General features: G+C 42.7%; 1 protein-coding gene across 2 annotated transcripts in view; it reads right to left on the bottom strand.

Moving 5' to 3' along the window:
* LOC135254967 (multiple C2 and transmembrane domain-containing protein 2-like) overlaps nucleotides 1-23,412 on the bottom strand; it is a 78,595-nt gene that overhangs the window by 11,009 nt on the left and 44,174 nt on the right. For both annotated transcript variants that reach the window (XM_064335606.1, XM_064335607.1), the window contains 5 exons: nucleotides 23,235-23,336; nucleotides 20,040-20,114; nucleotides 18,187-18,306; nucleotides 5,195-5,314; nucleotides 4,495-4,536 (listed from right to left, as the gene is read on the bottom strand). In XM_064335606.1, the coding sequence (XP_064191676.1) occupies nucleotides 4,495-4,536; nucleotides 5,195-5,314; nucleotides 18,187-18,306; nucleotides 20,040-20,114; nucleotides 23,235-23,336 (459 nt within the window). The remainder of the gene's footprint in view (nucleotides 1-4,494; nucleotides 4,537-5,194; nucleotides 5,315-18,186; nucleotides 18,307-20,039; nucleotides 20,115-23,234; nucleotides 23,337-23,412) is intronic.

The following is a 23,412-nucleotide window of genomic DNA, read 5'->3' as shown; positions in this document are numbered from 1 at the left end:
AGCATCATTAAGAAGAAAGAGAACACTGGTGAGTTCAGTAATCACAAAGAATCTGGTAGACTAAGGAAGACCTCTACAGTTGATGACCAAATAATTCTGATCATAATAAAGAAAAAAAAACCCAAACGCCTGTCTGACAGATCAGAAACAATCTCCAGGAGGCAGGAGTGGATGTGTTGGTTCGTACTGTTCGTAGAAGACTTCATCAACAGAACTAGGGGTTACACTGCAAGACGAAAGCCACAAAAACAGGGTGGTCAGGTTCTAATTTCCTAAAAAGTACCTAAAAGAGCCATTAGAATTTGTTTAAAAAAGGTCTTGCAGATTAGGAATGTGAACAATTTGTCTTTTGTTAATTGTCAGTCGCGAGCACCTATGTCGAATGTTAAATTAAATTATAGAAAAAAGTTCGTTTTTTTAAATCAATTTTTTAATTTTCAAACTGTTCAAAATAAAAGATCAAAATGTTACCTAAGCTACTGATGTATACGGGTAATAGACAGGGCTGGTATGGCTTTCTGTCGTCCACTGGACTGTCAGTTGAAAACGGCCAGCACGCAAAAAAGTGCCATGTGAAATGAAAAGCTCAAGGAAAACACTGTTCAGTGCAGTGCCGCCAAATCCATATACCATGTCGACATCTAAATGTGAACCCACCTAAGAACCAAACATTCACAGCCAAGGGACCGCAGAAAATAAGCAAGAATGAAAGACATGTTCCCAAAGCATAGTGGAGGGCTTTCGGGACCTACTGGTATTTGTTGAGCCTGAACATACTCATGTGCATTGTATTGTGGCACGAAAAACCATTACAGCTCAACTTGAATGTAGATAATCCACAAGAGAATATCAGTTTCTTCATGAGCAAGTGAAAAGCATGTTCAATGGGGTTTAAATACGGTTACTAACTAGGCTACCTGAAACACTTGGACCTTTTCTTCCTTTTTCCTTAATTATGTTTGTTTTGTCTCAGTGTCTTATTATATGATGCACTTCCGTCCAATGAGTTTGGTGGCATTTCTCAAACTATTGGTGGACAATATGTCTCTGTACACTTCAGCTGCCATTGCTTGTTATATCATCAAAAAAGAGCACTGAACTGGTTCCGGATGCAGCCATACAAGTCCAAGCCATGATACTGTCTCCACCATGCTTGACAGATAAAATCGCATGCCGAGGGTTCAGAGCAGCCCCTCTCTTTCTCCACACTTTCATCCATCCCTCTGGTAAAGGTCTATCTTTGTCCGACTCATCAAGTTCATCTTTTGTATTTTTTAAAAATAATTCCAGCCTTGTCTTTCTGTTCTGGGTGCAGATGAGAGGTTTAGATCTGGAAGTGTAGCCTCTGCAATTTGCCTCCCTCAGTCTTCTGCACACAATGATACTTTCACTCCCGATGTATGAAGATCATCAGCAGTTACTCATGCAGACAGTTTAGGATTTTTTTCACATCTTATAATCATCCTGTCATCACTTTCTCATTTTGTCCGTGGACGGCCTGATTGCTGGTGATTCCTAAATCCTCAAGTAGTTAGCTTCATCTTCAGGACATTCCTAAAAAACTTAGGAATAAAAAAAACATTCTGCGCTAGTTCTCATTGATTTTTCTTGTCTTTCATCCTCACAATGAGTCTGCATGAGTAATTGGCTGTCATACTCAGTTCTCTTGCCCTCATCTGCAGTTTTCTTGACTTGTATCTTTTTAGCTTACAAATGCTTCAAAAGGATACTCGTGGTTTTCCATTTATAAATAGAGTAACATTGTAAACGTGAGAAATATGAAACAGTTGATGGTCATCTGTCCCAGTACTTAAGCTGACTTGCAATAGGGGGGCATGACTCATTGAAAGGCACTGTTGTAGTATAGTTCAGTGTCTGTTTTTTTTTTTTTAAACATTTAAAAAATGCAGACATTGTGAATTTTGCCTCACAGGCATCAATTTGAAATACAGATTTCATTAGTACAGAGAAAAAACAACCAATTTGACAACTGTTCCAATACGTTTGCATCGAAATGTATATATGGCATGGATATCCATGTGGGGTACACACCGTATGAGAGTGTGAGCTATAGTGTGTATGTGCATGTGTATATGTGGTGTGGTATGGTGTAGCGTGGTGGTGGTGTGTGTGTGTGTGTGTGTGTGTGTGTGTGTGTGCGCGCGCATGTCTTCAGTACTCCCGCCTGGAATTCCACAACCTGTCCAAGATCAGCAGCATTGCTGGGAAAGGGGCCCATGCCAGACTGGGGGGGGTGGGAGAAAGTGTTTGGTGGGGGAGTCAGAGCCGCTTCATCTCTTGATGTCACTCTCTACACAAATGAGAGGATTCCTAACTCACCATATTCTTTACTGCCAATTAAACACTGTCAGCCACAGTCTGATAGCTCGGGCCAAAGGGAACTCACTTTGACAGCACATCATTTGTAAGCAAATTTCTCTCTGTGGAGGGATTATGATTCTTAGAGGGTGGATCTGTTCTTTATTACGTCTCTCCCTTTTCTTTTTGTCTTTTCTTTGCATACAATACATACATATAATACATTTTACATGGCTGGTGCTGTGCCAGTTCTGTTCACAAACGTACAGGAAATGATAACCATAAATCTATTAGGAAACCTGTCTTAAATCTTTTATAAAATTATTTAAAAAATCCAAGACATACTCATTCTTTTTACCACAAAGCTACAAAATCTAAAAAGCTTTACAGTGTGATAAGCTTTCACAGTGTGTAATTTAACAGTCACCCAAACACACACTTCGTTTCAATTAAGCACTTCAAAATAAAGCTGGGAGCTTTAAAAAGCATGAGGAACTGGAAAGGAGGTAATTGACAGAAAGAGTGCATTTCATTGGGGGGGACTAAAGGAATCTGACTACCTCACAGGTGGTGCTGACAAAAACAGCAGGCAGGAGATGTTGTGAGAAACGCATTCAAGAAACCTTACACCACACCTTCAAACAATAATAATAATATCTTATTCCTAGGGGTGTGTACAAACAACACCATATGTGCCCAACATATTATCAAAATGATCAATTTTGGGACACCGACGACTGTCAGGGGAGAGGGGTCTAAGGTTGCTTTACATAAGGAACACAATAGTCCTACAAAGTCACTGAAGAGTATACTGCAGAGTAGCCAAACCATAGACGGGCCATTGCGAACAATAAAAAGGACACTCGTCAGGTGGTTCTGCACACTTATAAGGGCCGAGGGTGTAAGAAGGTGAAAAAAAAAAACAATGTAGTTTCACGTTAAATAAATGAGAAATATTCAGGCAAATCAATCAGCTGAGGCGAGCCCATGGATAGGGCTGGCGACGAAAAAACTGCACGCCTCATCTCCCCGTGTGGCTACGTCTTCATTCGCCGAGCCGACGGGGAGGAATAATTACCATATCATTGAAGTTCAGCGGACTCTGCTCCACTTCTCTCTCTCCCCCTCTTCAGCACGTATTGCGGTTACGGGCGCGGTGCCGCTGAACGCGTACGCTCGACCGCGCAGGCACATATATCATGACGCACATGAATTAGCGGCTTGTGACAGACGCGATACCGAAGGCGGGACCCATTTTGTGAACCCTGAGATTGTCGTTGCGGGGGAAAGTTACTCGCGGTGATTGCGTCATAGGCGGATAGGAGACATAGGCAATCACCTACCTCGCCAACCACACCCCCCCTGGCAATCTCAAAGTAACGCAAAGGAGGCCTCAAACAAATTTTTGCCAAGAGCCTCCAGTAGCATAGAGGGGGTCTTGGATCTGCATATACTGACTGGATTATAGATATAAGCCTTGTGCCCAGCCCTGCTTGGGCCTTCACGAAAAGGTCATTGCTCAGAGGTATAGAAGTCCTCCCACTGTTTCCCCCTATCCCGAAATGCAATAGAATTTTATTAACTGTAGGAAGAAATGCCAACACTCTGAATGAGATATCTCATGTAAAAATATTAAAAGAAATGTTTGATAAAAACACTTTGATAAGGTAGATTAGTTAAAACACAACAATCTGGGGCTACGAGCTGCCTTTCATCTAGAACAAGATCAGGATGGCCACAAATCCCCTTGGTGTCTGACACAGCTACAGCAGTCAAGTAAGTGTTGTCTTAAATTTGAACTTAAAATATTTTTCTAGCAATGCATGCTGATGTAAGTGATCAGCAGATTGTGTGACTTGTGTTAGTCTGCAGGAACAGCCAAAGCCTCGAAGTGTCAATTAGATCTCTGTTGGAACTTCACATTTGTCAAAACAGGATTTCAACCAGCACCTTTGCTGCTCCAGCACCTTACCTGCTGATCTGCAACACTACAGAAATAGACCACCAAATATATTTTTGGATTCTCTTAGTAATCTTTGCAAGTGTTCAAGTCTCAGTGAGAATTATAATGTCATCCCTACTGGACGTAATGCAATTCCACTACTCAATGTATTTTTCTTTTACTGCAAAACAGATACATTTATTTATTCAGATAAATAACAAAAGGATAATTACCTTCTCATCTTCGTCTTCATCTTCATCATAACCTATGTTATCCTAGAAAATAACAAGGAATACGGTTGGAATACTGTGTTATGGGAATATAGTGTTGGTTATAAAATATTATGGAATCAGTTCAGTATTTGTTCAGAGCAGGTGCAGATTTCATCATATTATTTTGTCTTTAAAATTTAAAATATAAAGTTAATATGATAAAAATATAAATTAAATCTGTTTACTGTGCACATAGAACCTGCTTCAGTGTTGACATGGAGGTAGCAGACTGTGTGTTAAAGCAAAACTGTGCATCCTTTTTTTCCACAACGAAGCCCATTATGAATGTGATATAAATGAGATTAAAAATGACTACACAGGAATATTAAGGTACAGGGGTGGTGGTCAAGTACAGTACAGAATAAATATGGTTATGTCAGTGACGGATGGAACGTGTTTTCTGCAGCAATGTACAAAGCAGGTGTGGCTACTGTGATGATGTACCAAGCAGGTATACAGGTACGGTTACTGCTATGACGTACAGAACAGGTGTACAAGCATGGTTACAAGCACTGTGGTGATGTACAGTATAGGTGGGGCTACAGCAGAGATGTATGGTACAGGTGTAAAATGGAGGTCATGTACGGTTTGGTTAAGAGCTTGGCAGAGAGAGGGATTGTCTGGGGGGGGTGGGGGGTTAGGTCTGTTTTTCAGCACTCACCAGATCTTGACTTTGGCTGTCCTTCCCATAGACCACCTTCACATAGTTCCAGGCCATGAGGAAGAGGAGCAGCAGTGGCAGCATGTACAACTCCCAGTGCCACACCGTGAAGACAAAGATCTGGAACCCCGGTGAGAGAGACGTAATAAGAGTGGATACACACCCACCGGACACAGAGACGCAGAAACACAAACACAAACATGCATGCATGCACACGCCTAAATATATGCACATGCAAGCACACAGGCACACAGAAACACACACACACTCATACCTCCCCTCCCCCCAAACTGTCTGGTGATTTGCAACACAAAACAAAAAATACATTTTAAAAAATGCCGTAATGCCAGCAAATCCAATGCTTCAAGAACGGGACAGGTCTATTCTGCTGGAACCGTGAATGGGTCTGTATGGACTGCAACAGAACAGCATGGCAAAGAAACACTCGTCCCCATCTGCACTTCCCTCACTGCTGTGACAGCAAGAGATGCGAGATCAATGGTACGGGGTGAAGGACCCCTATGGGTATAATGAATATAATAAACTCATGCTTTATTTAGTAGTAGTAGTAGTATTTTTTATTCAGTCATCACACGCAATACAATAAATATAAATATTTACATTCAGGCTTCGTCACACATACGCATTCATTCAAATAAATGAAAAGGCGTATGGTGAATTTTTTTAAATGTCTAGTTTAAAAGTTGCCCAAGGAATTGTGGCTGAGGTTTAACTACCATACATTCTGCTGGCATTAATTTCTGCCCATGGACCTCTCCTGACTGGGAGAACGGACTGTCAATAAGCACACCACCACAGCTTTTCCCACAGCTAACTGGAACAGAACCTGTACACCCATTTACTGGCAGCCTAATGAGTCAGGATTAAACCCATACCGTCAGAGACAGGCTGGGATAGCAGCCCAGAGAATCCAATCACACGGATGCATCACATCACCGTGGTAACCACAGAACAGGAAACACCACGATTCAAAAGTAAAACAAAATAACATGCCCTTCAACGGTCTGCTGATGGTTAACGTCCGTGACAAGGGGAGGATGTGCATTCAGGCATTTACCTTTCAGGCATTTTGTCTTAAAACAAGACTACTTTTCAAAATCAGAAAACATTTTCACTCTTCACACCCAATGGGTCAAGGTGCATGAAGTCGGGCACAGAGATCGTATCAGCTAGGCTTGAAAAATAACTTGTGTGGCATTGCAGAAGTTTCCAGTGCGGGTACGTCATAGGAGAGAGGGCTCTCACTCAGGTCTGGAAAGTGCTGGTTTTTCACAGAGCCGTTTTGAGATGAATCGCAGGAGGGCTTCCCCATCCTAACTCTCACATAGTGCGCCAGGGGTCTGTCAGGCTTTAGCCCCAGACAGGAATTGGAGTGTTGGAGTCTTTGGACTGTGGCTGCAGGCTGTTAAAACGAGCCAGTACATGTGATGTGCCAGAGTCCAGCCCTGAACTCCAAGGCTCTCTTCTTAACCCCACACTGTGTTCACAACCACATCCCCCCCACCTCCCACCCCACCAGACCCCTAGGACTGATGCTTCCCACACCTTCCACACAAATAACATTTTCCTATGCCTCGTGTGTTCTTGTCGAACTATTTTCTTTTATACGATTCAATATAAACATAAGAATACAAATGTGTGTAATAATGAGAAAAGACCATTCAGCCTATCCAGGCATGGTATTTACCATCAGACTAGAGAGTATCCAGCACTAGTGAATAACAGTGGTCATAATTAAAACTTAAATATTATTAGCACTGATCCTAACTTGTGGGTGAAAGTAGATAATATCCATATATATTATCTACAGTTGAGGCCAAAAATGTACATACACCTAAGCTAAAGATATTCAAACTCAGTTTTTCACAACATTTCATGTTACCATACATTTTTTTGGCAAGTCAATTACGGCATTGACTTTGTTCACATCAGAGGTAATTTTAAATCAATTGATTAGAGACAGATTCATTTCAGCTTTAATTCACTATACCATTGGGTCAAAAGTTTACATACACCAAGTTGACTGTATCTTTAAACAGCCTGGAAGATTCCAGAAATTGGTGTAATGACTTTTTAGAAGCTTCTGATTGGTCAATTATCATAATTAGGAGTTAATTGGCAACTGTGGTTGCATTAAAGGGTCTACCTTTAGAGCCACTGCCTTTTTGCCCTTGATACCATGGGAAAATCCAAGCAAGTCAGCCAAGACCTCATAAAAAAATTGTGGAACTCCACAAGTCCTGTTCCTCCGTAGGAGCAATTTCCAAACAACTGAAGGTATCACAAGCATCTGTACAAACAATTTTATGCAAATATAAAAATCTTGGGACCACACAGACACTGCATCGTTCAGGAAGGAGGCACAAATGAACTCCCAGGGCTGAACAAAACCCGAAAGTTTCAACTGAACCACAAAACAACAACAAAGGAACTGGTGAAGGAGTTGGAGGCATCAGGTACCAAAGTATCTACATCCACCATTAAGAGAATCCTACATCACCATGCCCTGAAAGGCTGTCATGCAAGGATGAAGCCCCTACTCCTAAGACCGGCATAAAAAAGCCAGAATGAAGGTTGCAGGTGATCACCAGGACAAAGACCTAGCCTTTTGGAGGAGAGTTCTCTGGTCAAATGAAACAAAAATTGAACTGTTTGACCATAATGATCAGCGCTTTGTATGGAGGAGAAAGGGTGAGGCTTTTAATCCGAAGAACACCATCCCAACTGTGAAGCATCATGTTCTGGGGGTGTTTTGCTGGAAAAGGGACTGGTGCACTTCAGAAAATAGACGGCATTATGAGGAAGGAGGATTATCTAGAAATACTGAAGCAACACCTCAAGACATCAGCTAGAGTTCAAACTTGGTCGCAACTGGGTCTTCCAGCAGGACAATGATCCTAAGAATACCTCCAAAGTTGTTACAAAATGGCTTAAAGACAACAAAGTGAAAGTACTGGAGTGGCCATCACAAAGCCCTGATCTGAATCCCATAGAAGATTTGTGGACTGAACTGAAAAAGCGTGCAAGGAGGCCCACAAACCTGACTAAGTTACACCAGTTCTACAAGGAGGAATGGGAAAAAAGTAATGTGAGAAGCTTGTGGAAGGCTACCCCAAGTGTTTGATTCAAGTTAAGCTATTAAAAGGCAATGCCACCAAATACTAACAAAGCGTATGTAAACTTTTGACCCACTGAAAATCTGATATAGTACATAAAAGCTGAAATAAATCTGTCTCTTAGCTATTATTTTGAAATGACCTCTTATGGAAATAAAGTAGACACCCTAATTGACTTAACACAGGAAATGTATGGTAGCATGTAATGCAGGGGTGGCCAACCCAGGTCCTGGAGAGCCGCAGGGTCTGCTGGCTTTTGTTTTTACTCGGCACTTAATTGATCAATTAAAGCAGTTGATTACATAGTTAACTCACCTCACCTGGTTTATTTTGTGTAAGTGGTTGTTGTATTTAAGGTCAAAACAAAAATCCGCAGACCCTGCGGCTCCCCAGGACCAGAGTTGGCCACCCCTGATGTAATGTATGAAGTTGTGAAAAATTGAGTTTAAGTGTTTTTAGCCTAGGCGTATGTAAACTTTTGGCCTCAACTGCATGCAGGTTGTCTTCTTATGCCGGTTCAGGTATGAATAACCTAGTTTTAAAAAGATTGTAAAGGTCAATCTGTGAACAGCTTTCAGCTACATTGTATGGAGCTATTATGGTATGTATTAAGCATCACCAACAGTACGAGAAATCAATTGCATTACAATATCCACCTATATCAGTCTAAATATTTCCATCTATTCCTATGAAGGAATTAAATTAGTGGAGTTCAATTTAATACCAAGCTCTGAGCTATTGGGTCAAAGTCCTCCATGAAGGACCTGGTGTAATGGCCAATAAAACTTCAATGCATATCTCCTCCTATAATTTGTAGCAAATTAATGTATTCTGTCCTGCTAGACGTTTTCTAGGAAATGGGTGGAGTTTTTGAAAAAGCTATGGCTACACTGACACAATCAGAGCAAACACCTGCTTGTGCAGTGACCATTTCACAAAACCAGACAGCTTTAAAAGTTATAACCAGAGACTTCTTGGCTTGGCCAAATTCCTGAAATTTGAGGTTCCTCTTCTGGCTCATAGATATACAGGCCATATTTGCCCAATTGCACTCACAGCCGTGAAGCACTCTGCCATTCTTAATTAATAGAAGTGCCCACGCTAGCCACATGTGTTCGTTTTCTGGTAGGTGGAACATTTAGGGAAGAGTTTAGCGGGGAGGGGGGGTGGCAGGGTGGTCCGGACTACGTCCATACAATCCTAAGGTTTTTTTTCTACATAGATTTTGTGTCAGACCTGAAATATGTATTGTTATAGTTACAGACATTGAACAAATATTTTGTGGATGTGTATTGGATAGATCCCTCTGTGACAATTTATGGTTATTTTTACTAGTTTCTGGATACATCCCTCTGTGATAATTTATGGTTATTTTTACTATTTTCAACCCCGTTACGGTCACTTTAAGTTATTACCGCTGCTCCCCCTGGGGAGGAGAACCTTCAAGAGGACGTGGCCACCACTCTCCGAAGATGGAATTCAGCTAGCTTTCGGACAGGTAGCCTGTTGTTTCCGCAGCGACGCTTTTTAGTGTCTGTAAACCTGAACAACCACCCAGCTGGAGCTTCAAGCACTGTCCTCCACCTTCCCCCCCATCCCTCAGCCCCACCCCCCAGCAAAAACCTGCTACATTAACCACTGAAGTCTAATTGCCTGGTCCCTGTCTTCCGCAAGCGTTAACAGAGGGAGGCAATTCATTTCTACCCAGGGAGCCGGCAGAGAGGATCTGTCACAGGTATTCATAATCGCCAGCTAATGCAGATTCCGCCAACAGCGCCCGGCTTTAGGGGTACAGATAAAAGCGCGCACGGTTATAATTTGTAGTGTCTAAACTGTGTGCCTAAATGGGGGCTATAAACTAAACCTGTCAGAAACCCGCGCCGCTGCGTCTCCCCTGCCCGCCGCTCGTCGGGCCTACCGCGTGAAGAGGATTTACGCGGTTTTATGCGCTAATAAAAATGCCGCTTCTGAGAAACATCTGGGGAAGCCATTGCGGCTCCCTTTTCAGGAACCAGCAGCTCCGGGAAACGCGGGCCACGCATCCCTCGCTAATGCGCACGGGGAAGGAGGGACCCGCCCGCCGTATCCCCTCCTCGACATTCCTCCGCGAAACCGAAACCGGACTTACTACCCCCGCTAAACGTCCGCGTTTGTGAGTGATCACAGGAAGGAAGGAATGGCACCTCGTCATGCTTAAGTGTAAATTTATATAGAAAATAATATAACTTTAATTAGCCTTTAAAGTTGGACTCTTTCAGACATGCAAAAAAAAAAAAATCTACCAGGGGACGTCTTTTTATTAACACTCAACGAAGCAACATCTATACATCTCTTTACACAGTAATTGAAACGCAATACGGGTCTTTTTTATTAACCCAAAGTTTTTAGAACCAGCAAATAGGCTAGTAAACCGTTGAACTAATAAATTGCAGCCAAAAACTGAAAATAGCAAAATGTTAGTGCAGTTTTTAAATTGCCAAAAAAAAAAAAAAAGAGTGAATTACGGAGCCAGTCTCAACGAACGTCTTCATAAAACACAGCCCCAGCTCCGCTGCCCAGAATAGCAGATGTGAAACACTTATTCATGCACTGGAGAAGAAGCCGTAATGTACAAGCCTCCCTTGACAAAGCCATTTAGCTGAAAAATGCCTGCATGATTATGCGCGGAGTGTCTGGGGGAAAATAATGAATGAATTAATAAAACTATTAGCGCGTGTGCTGAAGTAGGCCATGGAGATGCACTCTCCTTAGCTACCATTTCGAGCACGGAGACGAGCGAACCCTAGGCACAACAGCGCTGTTGACCTCGTGAAACAGAAGCTGGCAGGATTGTTTTATAGTACTATTGACATAACTCCACTAGCTGCCTTATGTATGTCTCTCATAGGCCCACTTGCTGGAAAATCATCCTGACGAATTACTCAGTGCCTGAAAGTTTTAATAAGATAACTGATGTAACAGCCCTAACTAAAGTTGCCAACTTTTTTATCTGATGGCCTAACCCTAAGGATTGTTGGATGTGTAGCTAGATGAAATTGATGAAGCTCTGAAAGTAAGCGACATAATGACGCAACACATGATGATGTACTTATATACGTTATGTCACTATGCAATTGTATAAAACTTGAATATAATGGCTACCTACAAACGCCATACTTCTGAATGTGTTTCTGCCGAATACACTATTTTATCTGTGCAAACGTACACAGGAAAAACGCACAGCATGTCACACAGCAAGAAGGAAGAATGAAACAGAGAAACAAGACAAGGTATAGCATGTGCAATACATGCAAAATAGGTCAACATATGTAAAGCACAAGGTAAGGTAATTTTTCAAATTTTGAAAACACAGAATTAATCAACAAATTGCATTATCTAATTCATTTAAGAAAATGAAATCCGTTTCCCTACATGATATTCTAACCACACGACTTGCTGCGGTCCTCCAAGTGTTAAATGATGAATAATATATCAAAGGCCCCATGTGGCTACTCTTCAGCCAATGAGGAGGAGGCTACGGCGAGCGTGAGGGCCAGCAGCGGGCAGGCGATGTGATGCTGGCAGGAAGGGGCTTTAACACAGCTGTAAATTCAAGGTAATGAGACATGTCATTTGTGGGGAGCGTAGGCCAGTTAAAAGCTCATGTGGAGACATGTTTTTGGAGGGTGGGAAGATTTCTCTGCAGGCAGGTAGTGTGCGTGTGTTTGTGTGGCGGGGGGGGTGGCAGTCACACAGCTCACGCTGAATAAATACTTCACAAATGCTCAGTTCGATTCTCATGGAGAGGAGAGAAAGACCGACACCATGCTTTACAGAAAGGGGAACAGAGCTCCAGCAGGGTAACTGCTGCATCTAAAAGCACATACGTGTGCACACGCGCACACAGTGCACAAACCCACTCATACTAATACATACACACGTACGTGTGCACACACACGTGCACGTTTAAAAGTATACAGACATAACAGTACATGCACAAGGACTCACACGCTTGTTCTTGCAAGTACACACGCGTGCACACACACACACGCACTGACACATACACACGTTCATACACAATGGATGTCAGTAATAAATGGGCTCCAAAAACGCAGCAAAAGATTTTTTGAATTAAAGAATGAATCAAATCGCTGTTCCTGAAACACCTGGCCTCACCTCTGTACCCCTTTTAAATAAAACGGCTTTCATCTTAAGCCTAATTAAAAGGACGCGGTGAGACACGGAGAGCCATGGAGCTACTGTAAGTCATCCCAGCTGCTGAAGGGCCAGAGACTGCATTCATTATTTTGTGACAGTGAGAGTTTGGCTCGAGCAGCAGAGTTTACTCCCTGGATCAGCACTGCTCTCTTGTCAGACAATGCTCCCCCTAAGGCCGGGAGGTGGTGGTGTGTGTGTTTGTGCGTGTGTGTGTGTGCGTGTTTGTGTGTGTTTATGTGTGTGTACGTACGTGTGTGCTGGGGGGGTACGGCTATGAGGCAGATTGCGTCGCCTCCGCCCTGTCACACTGAAAGTGGGACGGGGGCATTCTGGGTGACGGCGGGGGTGTGCCCGTCAGCACTGGACACCTCTGTTCTTCAGCAACCCCCCACCGGCGATGAGGGAGTTTAATCCGCACCGGAGGAGCGGCAGTGAATCAGGCGTGCGATTCCAGCCGGAGGGGGCCGCAGCACAGCCTCCCCCCTGTCACCTCAGCTCAGACGCACTGCCGCGCCGGAGCCCGACACCACCCCCTCCCCACCCCCCTTCGGCTCACCTGCGGCGGCCGGGTCACACGCACAATCGCCCAGGAGACGACTGGCGTCCGACAGAGGTGGCGAGCCTCCCGGAGGCATCGAGGTTAAACGCGTCGGCCTTCACCTGTGCCCTGAATAACGCTCAACAGGAGACCTGTAGAGCTGCTGTAGCATTATGCCCTGCTAATGCTGTTAGCCTGCTGCGGCACCAACACTAATATTCATGAAGGCCGCAACACAACATTGTGCTAACACTGTTAACCTGCGGCAGTATCATAACCGCTAATCATAAACACTGACATTACACCCTGCTCATGCTTAGCCATGCTTAGCCTGCTACAACACCATCAGTGCTATTCTTGTTCATACAAACGTTCATATTAAAAGCTCATGCATAGTCTGATATTACAACGTGCTAACGGTGTTAGCCTGCTGCGGCACCATTACTGCTAATCATGAACACTGTGACATTACACCATGCTCATGCCATTAGCCTGCTGCAGCACCATCACTGCTGATGATACACGCTGAAATACTGCACCATGCTAAGCCTTGAGAAGCACTATCACTGCTAATCAAACACACCACAGTATTGCTACATGTTTAAGGTGTTGACCTGCTGCAGCAGCATCACTGCTCAAACACACCAAAGGGTAACACTACACTAACAGACTCAGTCTGCTGTCGCACCATCACTGCTAATCATATAGCAAAATGACCTGTCCTATTGTGTGTCCTATTCATTATTCACAGCAGGCCACCTGACATTTAAATCTGTAACCTCTAAAGCAGGTCCCTAAACAAAATACATACATACATACATACTTTAAAACATATATGCTTGTACATATACACAGACACACACTTATATACAAATTTAATTAAAAGTTATAACCAGAGACTTCCTGGCTTGGCCAAATTCCTGAAATTTGAGGTTCCTCTTCTGGCTCATAGATATACAGGCCATATTTGCCCAATTGCACTCACAGCCGTGAAGCCCTCTGCCATTCTTAATTAATAGTTGTTTTCTGGTAGGTGGAACATTTAGGGAAGAGTTTAGCGGGGAGGGGGTAGCAGGGTCGTCCGGACTACGTACATACAATCCTGAGGTTTTTTTCTATTCCTAAAGCGCTTGCACAGTGGTTCTGGTACATGTTGACTGCAGAGGAGGTGTACGATATTCAGCATCATTTTTTCCCCCCGCAGAGACACCCTTTTCTTTTTTTCCTGAAGGAATTCTTTGCTAATGAAACTCTGAGGGAAACGCTAACTTTATCGGGTGTCAAACAGTGCAGGGCTGGTGTTCTTCTCAATTATAAAATCTCATTAGTTTAAAGGTAGGCCTAGCGCAGTGTAACTTCAGTAACATCCACACAGCCAAACTGAGGACTGCATTCTCATTTCGAATGCAGGAATAAGGAGCAGAACCTAAGGAATATGTTATTCTTAAGACAAACGTGAGCCCGAATGGGACTTTTTTAAAAATCACAAAATCATCTGTCAGCACATGTTTCTTACACCCCTGCACTGGAACTGCCTGCGCTGCAGCAAACATGGTAAATGGACTGCATTTATATAGCGCTTTTATCCAAAGCGCTTTACAATTGATGCCTCTCATTCGCCAGAGCAGTTGGGGGTTAGGGGTTAGGTGTCTTGCTCAAGGACTCTTCGACATGCCCAGGGCGGGGTTTGAACCGGCAACCCTCCGACTGCCAGACAATCGGTCTTACCTCCTGAGCTATGTCGCCCCTAACAGAATTGCCCCTAACTAAACAGAATTGCTCTGTGTGGGAGGCTCGCAGAACATATCATTACCAAGAGCAGGGCCATTTAAAATAATTACAATTATTAGAACTTTGATACTTCTGCTTTTCATGGGCATCCCAAAATGGACAACAAGTTTGTGCGTGAGTTCGACCTTTGACCTCCCCAACCCTCCTCCCATCACAGTTGGTCTCAGTGACAGCGTTGGCCCTGCCCCGATCCTGTCAGCTACAATGTGATTCCATCCACCCGAAAAGCACTGCATCGCTGCGGCGACACATCAAACGGCCAATCAGACGCCATCATTACCGTCTGTGATGTGAAGCAATCGGCATCTCGCAGGCTGTCAAACCATGTCTAAACCGGTCGCTGCCTGGCAACGTCAAAAAGGGAAATAAAATTTAAAAAAGTGTACGCATACACGCACGGGCCTCGTTCCTGACAGTCGAGTCTTTCTTCCGACTCAAACATTAATTCTACTCAAATACTTAAAGCGCTCTAATAACATGCAGGCAAAATGGCCTTTCATGTGTAAACGATGTCTTTCTTCCTCTCCACCTCCTCATGCTTTCACCCCATGTTTTCATTCCTTTTCCTCCTCCTCTTCCTTCTTCCAAAATGGAAATCACTCCTTAGACTTCAAAGCACCTGGTACAAAACAGGGCTTGCAACCTCACACTTGAGGGACTCTGCAAGATCTGACGGGAAGGGTTCAAATGTGTTAAAGGGCATTATCTCACATTTTAAAGTTTGTTTTGCACACTCACAGTAACAGAATGAGAGATTTAACTTTCCCAGAGACTGCCCCAGTGTTCAGATCGGCCCTGAATACCTGCACCAGCTTTTGGCGCCTCTCTGCGCGGTTTTACAGTGCTTTACCTCCATCTAGAGGACAAAACGTGCATTGCAGGAAAGAACTTTATTTGACCCCTCTGCAGAGCGACTGCTGATATATACAATATTCATCTCACTCAGTCAGTGGAGAAGCACATTTAAAAGGCCAGTATTTTATTAGGCTTTTAACTGTCACATTCCCCCACACAGGAGGAATAATGCTGTTGTCAGGCTTTAGAAGCACAAATTCTAGACTCATTACCGTAGTATAAACAAGCAATAAAAATCTTCCCACTTCTTTTTTTAAGTTTGTTTGCATTCCCATGGATGGTTTCAGATGTTTTTTTTTTTTTTGTCAATAGTATAATGTTGCCTCATTAGGTAGCCCTATATTTAAAGACCAGTATCATCCAGTGACACTTCTGAAGGGAATGTCAGGCTGTAGATTTTACAATCAAAATGCAAACCCCACAACACCTCACATAATGACTACGCCGGAGGGACTTCCTGTCAGAACTGAGGTGGCGTTTTTCGCCACTGTTCATAACATGAGAACGGTCTGCTACAAACTGGCTGAACGTCTGAGATATTATTCTTGGTTGCTTTCAAAAAAAAAAAAATTTAAGGTGATATTTTAATAGCCTGAAGAAGAAAGGAAATGGCGTTTCTGTGGTCTGGACAAAAAAAGAGGTGCTATTTTGTCATTTGTTCCACCTCCGCATCTTTCTGTCCGTCCATCTGTTCACCTTTCCCACACTCTGCAGTCAACATGCTTAGAAGACAAAGTTTTTCTACAAGCAAATTCATCACTTCCCTCATCGCAATCACAACTTAACAGCGTAGATCCCTGGAACTCCCAGCTCTTTCCTCACACATGTTCGAATGGGGTATTATACTAAGTAATTAGACACCGCAGAGCCACAGATCCCCCCCAGCTAGAACTCAGAAACCCCGCTGAGCGCTAACGCTTCTGTTAGCGTAGGCCCGGCTGGCAGTAGATGAGAGGCGGCCGTTCGGAAGGAGCCGGACGGAGGCTCGCCCTTTGAACCCACGAGCCCCGCGCGTTCGGCCCGCCTAAACGCGACCCCCTGGGTCACCCGCCCCTCCTCCGCACGCCGGCGTATTCGTTTCACGGCATTCCTCGCCGGTGATCGAACCCTAGTCACCCGAACGCGGCGCTTGGAAGCGGGGCTTAAGCCCCATAAACCTCCACCGGCCGGCCTCCCCCCACACAGCAGTAAAATTTCAAATTTAATATGCAGATCAGAGGGGGAAAGGGATTTTGCTGGAGCCTTTTTTAAAGGCGACAGATAGCGTGGCCTTTATGGAAAAGGTCCCTAAGGGTTGCTAGTGAAACCCAGGCTTTTCTGCTGCACGGCTTTTTACGGGCTTGGATTAATAAAGCCGCTGTTATAGTGGGGGGGGGGGGACCCACGAAGTTAGAAAAGAAAAAAAAAATGTTTCCATCGCCTAAACATCAAATGAGGCGCGGGAGAACACCATTCCTTTTTATATACAGAGCCGAAAAATACTATTACTCTGAACAATGCTTTTGGCTCATTTTTATTTTATTTTTATCTTAGTTTTGAAAGAGATCACATGCGGCAGCGGTACCATTTCAAGAGCCTGGAGATTGGGTATAAATGAAAAGAAATCAAACTAAAATGAAACGTACAGCGCTACTGTTACCCGTGGAAGGTCTAATTACAGGTGATAGGGGCTCTGAGAGGCTCACCACCCCAAGGGGTCAGTGCGCAGGGAGAATAAAAAATAATAATAATGTGCACCATTTCCAAAGATACTGTCTGAGACCGGAACTTCCCATGTCGTTCACGTTTACCATTTACGGCACTTATCTGCTAGAAGAGCTTTTATCCCAAGGAACTTGCAAGGACATCAAAGCAAACAACTCCAGAGTACAAATAACAAGGGTTTTTTACCAAATGACAATGTCTACACGCTAGTGCTGTGGTCAGATTTGCTCCTGAGGAAATGCTTTGACTCACTGGAAGAGCCAGTTATTTAGCGCTGATGCTGACATTAGTTTCTGATGACTACACGTGTGAAATCCTCTGAGACAAACACACAGAATGGAAGGGCCAGAGAACTCTTCCATCACCAGGCAAGAGAAGGACAGGATATTCACATGTGTAAAGCCCATACAACAGGGGAGGGCAAGGAGGGCCCTGGATTTCAGAATTTTATGCCAGCTTCTGCTCTTAATTATTTAATTAGCCCAATCATTTAGCGATTGATAATTTAGCTATATTTCTTTATAAGTCAATGAATGACTGTACATTACATTGCAGTGTCCCAACGTGAAACATCTTACAGTATAGTGGTCCTGTCTACAGTTAGTTGAGGGGAACCAGAGATCACCGTGGAGATGGTTCTCATTCAGACAAGACAGGAAGGAGTTAAAAGAAGAAAAAAAAAATCACCGCTTTCATAAAATCCCAACTTCATAAAACAGGACCCGTGAAAGGGGGTGACGCAAATTCATTACGGAGGGGAAACGACTCACCGAGAAGGCGATGACTGTCCTCTGCGTGCTCTCCCATTGAAAGCAGCTTTTAATGTACTGTAAAGTATACAGCAGCGCTCTGGTGATCGCCCGGACGCGAAGCACATTGCGCGCTAAGATCTGAGGGGAGGTAATGGAGGAGAGCAGGCAGTAAGCGAGATAATGTTCACCCTTTCAACGTTCGCCACTTTTACTGGGAGCTTTTGTCTTTACGACATCGCCAGTTACCATTAAAGCAAGCCAACTGCGCAAGTGCCTTACTCTACGGTTACCACCGCTGCAGGCATAGAGCAGTGCACACACTGTAAAATGCCCAGTGTCATATCAACTCTCACAGAGTACATATGGTCCCAATTGGACTCAAATGTGCTCTGGTAGAGTCTAATTAACACTGGACATTTTACTGTGGAGGAGAAGACAAGAAATATACAATATAATATATGAACACATCACATCTCATTGTTAACATAATGACACTTTTTCAACATACGACTCATCTCATCTCAACACAACACATCTCACTTTTAACATAACTACTGAAATATATTTCACATTTAATATAACTACTAGATGCTGGTAAATTCTGGAAAAATTGGCATCCCTGGAATTTGTCATGAAATATGTTACTACTACCCACAACATATCATTAAATAAGATATATTTTTTCTGCACATTTTTTCTGGTGAAAATATGTTTCTTTTAAAATGGTCAGTAATCCTCAGGAATTTATCAGGTTTGCAAAAGGTTAATGTATTTCTAAAATATTATTTGACGGAGGTCACTGCATCACATCTCATTTTTAACGTGCAGGACAGCGTGGCTCCTGAGTTCAGCAGTGCCAAACGCCACAGCTTCACCCCAATCTGCTGTCTGTGCCATGATTGGACCAGGTATGCCCCGCACCCATTACCCTGCACCCCTCTCATGATTCCGTTTCCTAGAAATACCCAAGAGCAGGACACACAGGAACGGAGATACAGGTCCCACACTTTCACACAGCACCACTGCCTCCATTAGCTGGCGTTTACACCATGTCCAAAGTTTGTTGAAACTTGTAGAATGGAAGTGAGTGCTCAAGTTTAAACATGACAGATTTTGGGCGAGGCGGTTGGCACTGGATTTGTCCGCAGATGACAGGGTTTCAGTCAGCAAGGATGATATTGTGCACAAGGCACCCCTGCCAATCAATTAGGAGGCCAGAAGTGCACCTGTCAAGCTCCACACAAATCGTCATCCTTCGCTTCATGTCTGTGCAAGCTCAATCTCCCCAAGTAAATTGCTATTAAATTTAAATCCTTTAATTTTAACTTAATATTAAAATTCAATGTTTGACGATGCTACTAGCCAACTACATAAGTAACATTTACTTTGTGTACACTAGCTTAAACTTTGTTGAAATAACTATCTACTTTCACTGTCCCAAACCTTGCCTGGCCATTATATATTTTAGCGTGCTACACAACGGACTATGTGGCTACCACCCAGTCAGATGTTTCAAGTATATCTGGGAAGCAAAATGTAATGCAAACCGCTTGTTTAAAAAAATACTTAGCCTAGTTAGAGGTTTCAGGTGTTTCAACAAGAATCAAAACCAATTTGATCATTTTCAAACTCACATATATGTTGTATATTGCTAAGGTGGGAAAATATTACAGTTTATGAAAAAATAGTGGCACACCAGGTTTAAGTCACCACCTCCAATTGGACTTCTGTTCACACCAGATTTTGATTCGCCAGAATGAACTCTCTATTGGTTTTTAGCAAAGTACTGTACATCCCCATGCCTAGGCTGAGTCAATGCATTTCACTGCAAAATCTGCCATATATTTATATAAAAAAACAAGGGAACAAACCTTTTTGGAAAACTTGGGGTTGTCCTCGATGAATTTCATCTCCTTTGGTTTGAAGGTCCTGATGCTGGCTCTGACCTGGAACAGGTGGAGGGATGGGGGGGGACGGGGGGCAGTCTGTTATTAACAAGCTTATGAACCCTCTAAAGCAGGGATCATCAACCTTAACTGGCCCTCGAATCCAAATCCAGCCCTGGATTTTCTTTTCTCCCGGGTAATCAGTGCTACTGATTGGTCAGACTGTCTTCACACCTGACTCCCAGGTAAAGGGACAGTGGAAAATCAGCAGCTCTCAGCCCTCGAGGACTGTGAGTTGCTGATCCCTGCTCTAAAGTAACATTTTCATTGAATACAGAAAAAACATGCAATCGATTCAGCCTGTCAAACAGTGCTGTAAGGCCACTATAAACACAACTGTAGCCCAGCGTTCATTTAGGCTACAGAGCAGTGCCTTCACTTGAAAGGTTGAGAACATACTGGAAAATTCAGTGTTTGCTTGAGGAAGACCTTCAGCCGAGTCTCCACTTTCCACCACACCCAGACAGCAGTATAAATGAGTTAAACTTCTGCTGATTGTCATTTGCTCATTTATCTCTATGCACTGTTTAGCTTGGACAATGAATTTCTACAGAAATAAAATCTTTTAAAAGAATATACGTATTAACATTTCAAACTTACTGCGGCATTGGATTAAATTTTGTGGATAATTTATGCCAATAGCAAACACTACCACTGTAGAACAGGGGTGTCAATCTGAATCTCAAGGCGGATTAATCAGCTGCCAATTAAGGCCCTGAGAACAAGGCGTGTACTTAGCCAATCAATCACTTAAATGAAACACTTGTGCCGAGAACACCCCAAAAACCAGCGTACACCGTGCGGCCCTCCAGTACTGGACTTTGACACCTGTGCAGTAGAATGACAATTATTGCCTTGGGTGAACCGGCTCATTTCTGAAACATGTGCATACAGTTTGCCGCAGTCTCCTCTGCTCTACAGATGGCATCGCTATCTTCTACAGGCCTACTCACACAAGCTCTACTCTCAGAGCAAAAGGAGCCTTCAGAAATAGGCCGAGCCCGTTTCAATAAAGTGTGTTGTATTAGGAGTGCCGATCAAGCTGGGCAAAACTGATCCCAGATCAGCACTCCAACACTGTGATGCTTTATGTCTACGGACCCAGGGCTGTGGAAAATGATTCCATTTTCATCTTTTTCAAACTTGCTTTTTATATGGCGCGTAACACCTTTTAACTTGAAATTGTTCATTTTTAATGGTCCTTGTTTTAATGCTTTTTTTAGTGGTTTTATGACACTCTTCTAGTGTGTCTCAATTGCAGTTTTACCAGTTTTTATTCAATTAATTTCACTCTCTCTTCTGTAACTGTAATTTTATTGGACTGTGATCACGAAGTAAAGAAAGCAACATAAATGAAAGTATTATTATTAGTAATATTACTATTATTAGGGTCCGAAAGGGAACCCTATTGTATTTCTACTGGTTTAATTTTTTCCTCTCTGTCACCTTTGTAAAATGGCTATAAAATCCACAGGGATGCTAAAATAAAAAAAAAAATTGGCAAATTTGAAGAGGATGGGACAACCACATGCAATGACCATATGGGCCCAGCTGGTGGTGCTATAGAAACCACTTGAAAATGCAAATTTTCAAAGGACAGAACTCTTGACCCTTTGACGAATAGTCACAAAACGTGGTACGCCTCAAGGAATAGATTTGCTTCAAAGACCCAAAATGTACACCATACTGGATTTTTTAAAAGCTTAAGAACATCTCCTCGTGAAACCAGTGGCAAACAACCTTTTCAAGCCCAAGATTACTTTTTATTCCAAAATGTAAGCCGAGATCTACCACTCCGATATCTTTCAATTAAAACCCACTTACCACGAGTAAGACTGTTCACTGTCATATTTATTTCTGTTACGACAGGCTCTATGTACGTGCATACATACACACAAAGACACAGTTATGAACAGTTATCTGTTCAATGCACACTATTCATATTTACAGCATCTGTTCAATGCTCAATATTCATATTTAGTTTATCAGTTCAATGAATAATATTCATATTTACAGTATCTGTTCAATGCACGATATTTAGTTTCTCAATTCAATTAATAATATTCACATTTACAGATACCTTGTCATGTTAGTCCTGTAGTTTTATTTCTACTTTTGGAAGCCAAAATACACATATTGACACGGAATGCACCTTAACTAACAAGACAACATCGACATGGCTGAGGGTTCGGTGAAAAAGAAATCCAAAACGTATTATTTCCAACCGGAATTGGGAGCATAACATGGCAAAAAACGTGGCAACCTGGACGTTTCTGTAACTGCCTTGCTTACAGCTATAGGCGTGATGGGTTATAGGTATATAAGTGATGTACATGTATTCATGAGGTAATTTTTATGCCCAAAAACCATGACGGCTGGCCAGTTAAAACACTTTAAAGCCATTTTTCTCAGTTTTACCCTTTGCGTAGTTACTGCAGTTAAGCTTTGTAGGGCAGTACAGCGCTTTCTTTAAAAACTGATGACTTGACTAAATGTTCATGGTTCAATTAAATTCATCACATTGGTTCAAGCCAGTTGGTTCAGTTTAAAATTATGCTAATTTGTCCAATAATCATGCCCAAAATGGGTCAGTTTTGGCTTACAATCAGGCAATTGCTTGACTAATTAATTAATTTTTGAACAGTTGTTTGAGAAGAGGTTGCACATATCAATAACAATCATTCTTGGCCTTTTAGTTACATGGACATGGTCAAAAGGTGGTTTAGTTGACAACTGACAGGCCAAGTAAATTATAGCTTGAGTGGTTAGGTTTATGGATGATGACTTTGACCATAAAACCACTTCACAATGCCATATAATTTTTAAAAAATTCTCCTCTTCATCATTACCAGCAAAACATTATACATATTATGAAGTAACAGTACAATAAGAGTTTATGGTCTGCAAAGGTAACATTTTGCATACAAGTGAAATCAATTCTGGTAATGGTCTCAGTTGTTAGCCTTTCTCGTTTGAGCTCAAAATGACATGCAATATTCGGTGCTACATTTGGACTTGGACCTCTTGCTTCTTGCAGTTGCAAACATTATTATTATTATTATTATTATTATTATTATTATTATTATTATTATTAGTGTTATTATAGAGTGTCTTACGTACTGGGTTAAAAACGACCTCCAGCTCCAGGGATATGGTCCCTTTGGACAGTCCCTGAAGGTCCTCCTTTCTCAGCATGTATGACACCTGCTGGCCATTATGCACCTGCAGTAAGGTGAACACCACAGCAGAACAAAGCCAGCAATCTGTTAGTATTATTAAACACATGCACTCTGTGAAA

Source organism: Anguilla rostrata, chromosome 5, assembly GCF_018555375.3.
Source record: "Anguilla rostrata isolate EN2019 chromosome 5, ASM1855537v3, whole genome shotgun sequence".
Classification (NCBI taxonomy): domain Eukaryota; kingdom Metazoa; phylum Chordata; class Actinopteri; order Anguilliformes; family Anguillidae; genus Anguilla; species Anguilla rostrata.
Note: the sequence above shows the minus strand (reverse complement) of the source record. Positions and strands in the feature narration are given on the sequence as shown.